A 5,672-nucleotide genomic window follows, 5' to 3' on the forward strand; every position below is an offset into this window, starting at 1 on the left:
GTGCTCCATATCATTTATTTCATTTAAGGTACGAGTTTCTGTTGGCCAGCAAGGTGTTGGTGGAAACTGTGCTACTGTAGGCCAAAGATGAAGCGAGATGAGAGGGGGAAGGTTTGTTAGGAGGCAGAGAGAGGTGTTAAGGGAGCCTCCAGGCAGGCGGAAAGGAAGATGAGTCAATCAACATGCTTAAGTTATCAGTTTTAAAACAACAAGCAGTGATTGTTCTTTTTAAAAGCATTTGACAATAATTAAATGCTACACTTTAAAAATTAGCAGTGGCTCATGGTGAAAGCAGCCAATCATTTGACCTTAATCCTTGATTTGCTGTGTGACTGTAAGGTCTGGCTAATAGTTGTAGTTTCTGTTTATTGTTTTCGCTCAGCTTTTCAGCTCAATCTTTTCACCACTTCTTCCACACTGAACTTTTCCTACAAGCTGGGGATGGGCTGGTCAAGTTAAGAGATTTGATTGGGCAATCCAGTGTCAGCAATGAAAATGAATGAATGGGCTGCTGTGAGTGGTTGTACAGCTAGTGCGAGCCTTTCAGGCCTCCTCTGATAATTTCAATGACAGATGACGAATTAAATGAGACATCAAACATCAATGTCCTTTAATAATTACCACTGTGATCCAACTTTCCTGTCACTGGTTTAAAGGATTTCTCAAACCAGTTAATGAAGGTTTATATACACAACAGGTTACAATTGCACAAGTGCTGCTGATTGGCTGAGGAAGAATAAAGTAGTCATGGTAAACTACTGACCAAGTTACTGTAAGATGACATAGCAACAAGATGCTACCCAAGACAACCCTGAGTGTCCAGACGATCTGATATGCTTGTGTTGGTGTTGTTCCCTCGTCATCATAAATAATGTTGTTCCAGGTTCAACATTGCAAGTGACCAATCACCTTCTCCTGACGTCATCCGCGACCTCGAAAAAAACAAACGCCTTCAAAAAATCTACTTCACTTGCGAGAAGAGAAACCACCTATGTAAGGACAATATGTATAATGCTTACCGTTTATTAAGAAAAAGTATCCTGAAATTCAAAGAATTCAAGTTCCTGGATCGGCGGACAGAAGAGGTTTCTCCATTTCTGTGTTAAAAGTGTGGACTTCAAACTACCAGTTTTTAAATTGTGTTGATAGGCCACATAAAACCAGAGTTATGATTAAAAATATGCGCAATGTTTTTTTTCCTGAATACTAACGTTGTGTTTACAGCGGGAAGGGAAGCACTTGAAAGTATTCTCTGTTTGTGACAAAAAAAACCCAGAAAGAAAAAACCTTGGCTTTCTATTAGTGGAAAAAAATTCTACTTTTTTATACTCGAGTTTTATGTTTTTTGTCTGATTTGAGATCAATTGTTTTAATATAGTATTTCAAAATGAAAAAATAGCTGCAAATTTTGACATGTTAAGGTGTGCTGAAAAGAATGATACCAAACAAGACAAGATAAACGGTTTTTAAAGGTGAAATGTAGAAGTAAAATCCAAAGCAGACAAAAATACCTATTATACCTAGCATTTAGTCACTTTTATAAAGGTTTTTATGAACCCATAAATTGAGGGAAAAAATACTGGGCCAAGAATGGACCCCTGAGTCATTCCACATAAGAGCAGGGTTTTTATGAGGAAATTTGTACCCCAGCCTAACTGTAAAGTTAACTACTGTGCCATTTCAGTTCTGTGCTGTGCTTTATAACTTTAAATAATTTGTAATATTTTTTCTAATACAAGTTTCAACAGGACTTAAGTAAAAGGGAGTTTAGAAATCTGTCTACAGTTGGATAAAACTTTAGGAACAATATTTATGGTTAGCAGGAACAGTGTGAAGCCTTCTATAAATAACAGTGCATGAAATATCTTTCAATTTTCGAGAAGGAACAATGTCCTGGATTGATTGTGCATCGATCCATTGGTAATTCCTCAGGGCTCCACTAGAGGGATTCGCGCCTCTTGTCCTTCACTCTGTACAGACGAGTGAAAGCCAGCGCTTTGTGTCAGTATCATCATTCATCTCTCCTCGTTTCCCCTGTTTAAGGTAACTGCACGCACAGAACTCTGTGTATTACAGTTGACTATTAGCCCACCATCATTGTTTATTGTAAGGAAAGAGGTGACTTGTGGACAGTTTTTGCTGAGAAGTTTCAGCTGAACTCCGTTGCTGTTTAAGCTAGCTTTCACTGGTGTCCCGCCTTATTGAATGACAGTTTTTCTGCCACTATCTGTATTTAAGTTAACTACTGAAAGACATATACAGCGCATAAAGTATTATTTCATTACTGTTGAAAGTCAGCGAATGTGTCAGCTAACATATGTGAGTTAAAAAGATGTATTTACCTTATGTTACAGTTCAAGTTGTGCAGCGTCTAAATACTCTCATAAGTTAAAACAGGGCAACTTAGTTTGGAAACTGTGGTCCTGAGACTGAGTGTATCCATGCAGAGAGAATATGGTTTGGGTTGTGTTGTTTTTGTAACACTCAATACAGACGAGTGAAAACGAGATCTGCGTGTCACTATCATTCATTCAGCTCTCATCATTATTTCCACTTTTTAAGGGCACAAAAATACCAGCAATCTTTACATAATGTTTTGTAAATTCGCACAAATGGGAATAATGGCGTTAAATGTTTTTCAGTAACTAGTAATCTAACTAATTAGTATTTCTGTCGTTACAATGGTGTTGCTATTACTAACAAGAAAATGCAGTGCGGTCAACACACAGAGGGTTGAAGCTGTCTTTAGTTCACAAATATTTAAGAGAAACCGGCCAAATTATAAGCCTGAAGACAAGACGTTAATGAAGAACACAGATGTAAGAGCGGTCAGACTCAGGACAGATAACTGGCAAACTTTTATTATAACTCTGTATCTTGGAAGGACTGAAATAATGTTTCAGTATCTAACATTTGATCTGTGAGTTTATTCTCCCAAAACAATACTTTTATTGTTTTGACATTTACAAACTGAGGTTATTTTTTATTATGAATATGACCTTCTGAATTTACTGTTAAATAACTTTTTGGTGCCACTTTGACTTCTTTCTGATATATTTAACATTTAATTAGTACAAGAACAACATTTAAATGGCATATAAACGTAATGTTAGGAAAATATAGAAAACGGATAACAAAAGGTCAAAGGAACATCTATTCAGTGTGACTGACAGGTGATCTCCGTGCAAAGTAAAAACAGCACAACTGTGAGCTCTCAGCAACTCCCATCTCAACAATGATGTAGACAAAAAAAAGTGGAAAATAAAACACACATTTTAACCAATTGTCCATCAGTGGCTTCTGTCTATTTCAGTGTAATGAACTCTGCAGTATCTTCATGATCCAAAAAATCAAGTCCAGCATAGAGCGGCTGAGTGAATGTGGTCTGGACTCTGTGGAGGAGAGTCATGGTTTCAGAGACGCTGTAGAAAGACAGAATACCTGCTCTGTGATCCAGGTACACTCCTACTCTGGAGGACCGAGGGCCTGAGAGGACAGTTTGGACTTCATTGTGCCAAAACTGAAAACCCTTTGAATCATAACGTAAAGACCAAGATTTGTCGTTGAATCCAAATTTACATTCATTTGAGCTCCCTGCTCTGCTGATATTCTTGTATGCAACTGCAACACCAACTCCTCTCCCTCTCCACTCCACCTCCCAGTAACAGCGTCCAGTCAGACTCTCTCTACTCAGGACCTGAAGCCATCCGGTGAATCTGTCTGGATGATCAGAATAAGACTGTTTTTGTCTCATTATTGTTGCTTTTCTGTTCCTCTCAGATAATAACAGATGTCTGTTTGCTGTGTTTGGATCCAGTGAGATTTCATGTGAATATTTTAAGAATCCAGCTCTGGTCTTTGGCTCTGCTGGTGACAGTAAAACATCCACTTCAGCAACTCTCGGTGAGATATTCTTCTGTTCCTCTACTAACTCTGCTAACATAATGTTTTTCTCCAGGACAGGCTTTGGCATGAAGTTCGTCCTGCACTGAGGGCAGCTATGGATTCCCTTCCTGTCCTCTTCATCAAAGTGACTTTTGATACAGTTCATGCAGTAGCTGTGTCCACAGGGAATAGTCACCGGATCCTTCAGTAGATCCAAACAGCTTAAACAAGAAATGTTTTCTTCATCCATTTTAATTTCCTTCTGCATCATTTCTCTTCTTAGTTAGAAAGACTTGCAGCTTTGTCTGTTGTAAAAGTGAAACTAGTCTGACCTCTGATCTAATCAACAGGAAATGGAGGCTGTCCGCTCTTACATGTGGGAGGGAACGAGGAGTGTCTACAAACATTGCAACAAACACTATTCAGAACAAGTCCTAGAACTAAATTTGTCACTGAAAGTTCAAAAACAACAAAAAACATATTTAGAACAATGCCTACAGCTACACAAGGCAACTCCAAAGACATTCTTTGTTTCTATTGTCGTCCCCCCCCCCCCCCCCCCCCCCCAGCATCGTAAGGGGAGATGACCCTTTGTGATCAGCAGGAAGTCACACAAACACCCACATCCACACACACTCACTCACGTGCACATACTGCAGGGGGATGCTGGTTCTTTGGAGTGGTGGTCTGAGACGAGGGCAGAGATGCTGCTCTGAGATCATCCCCTTGCTAGCAATAGGACACACCTCTCTGATTTCATTCAATTGTGCACAGTTATCTCTTCTGAATTCCCTTAATTCTCGGGGAAGGAAAGAGAAGAAATAAACAAAACCAACGAGTGGAAGAGGTAGAAGAAAGAATTGTGGATGTTGAAACCCAAGTACAAGCTAATGAGGAAGTAGTAACAGAGATGCTCAAACTGCATATTGAGATGGATGCCAAGCTAACAGACCTGGAGGGATGGTCTAGAAGAGAAAACATTCGAATATACGGTGTCAAGGAGGGGTCGGAAGACAATTCTACATCAATGGTCGTATTTGTGGAGAGTTTATTACGACAGAATCTGGAGTTGCTGGACTCCGCTGAGCTACGAGTGGAAAAAGCACATCACGCTTTGATGTCAAAACCACCGCCAGGAGCGACGCAACGGTCAATTGTTGTCAAACTGTCTAGTTCCAGAATGAAAGAAGAAATATTGAAATTGACCTGGCAGAAGCGTGGATTTGACTACCAAGGCAAGACAGTTAACTTGGATCATGATTATGCACCACAGATTTTAAAGCAGCGAAAGGAATACGCAGGGGTGAAATCTGTTTTAAAAGACAAGAAAATCCGATTCCAAACTCCTTTTCCAGCAAAGATGAGAGTTTTTTATACTGAGGGAACAGTGCTATACGGCTCGGTGGAGGAGGCAACAGATGACATGGTAAAGAGTGGATTCCCGGTGACGATCATCAAACGCCCGGAGACGCTTCTGGAACAGATCCGACGTTTATCGTGGTGCATAGAAAGGAAAACACGGAGCCAAGTAAATAAAGACCAGACCCGAGATTATAAGGAAAGACTCCGAGTAAGAATGAGTGGGACACCGAAAAATTGAGGAGTAAAGAGAACAGGTGGTGAGTTTAATGTAATTAAAATATCCTCTGAGGAAACTAACCTGGTAAAGACTTCTTATTTCGAAATAATATACTCAAGTGGCAATGCAGAAATTGAAAATAGGCGGATGTTTTACCTATGCTAGTAGAATGGACATTGGCCGGCTGGCAAAGGAAGGCCCTGTCTCA

General features: G+C 39.8%; 1 protein-coding gene across 1 annotated transcript; it reads right to left on the reverse strand.

Annotated features, from left to right (window-relative positions):
* Positions 1-3,095: 3,095 nt before the first annotated feature.
* LOC147334785 (tripartite motif-containing protein 16-like protein) lies at positions 3,096-4,193 on the reverse strand. The gene has a single exon (XM_086287415.1). It carries the CDS (start codon positions 4,154-4,156, stop codon positions 3,305-3,307), a length of 852 nt encoding a protein of 283 aa, XP_086143541.1. The 5' UTR covers positions 4,157-4,193; the 3' UTR covers positions 3,096-3,304.
* Between the last annotated feature and the right edge of the window lie 1,479 nt (positions 4,194-5,672).

Source organism: Aulonocara sp. 'chitande type north' Nkhata Bay, linkage group LG3, assembly GCF_057382095.1.
Source record: "Aulonocara sp. 'chitande type north' Nkhata Bay isolate Kocher_YH1m ecotype deep benthic linkage group LG3, A_spYH_male_GT1.1, whole genome shotgun sequence".
Lineage (NCBI taxonomy): Eukaryota > Metazoa > Chordata > Actinopteri > Cichliformes > Cichlidae > Aulonocara > Aulonocara sp. 'chitande type north' Nkhata Bay.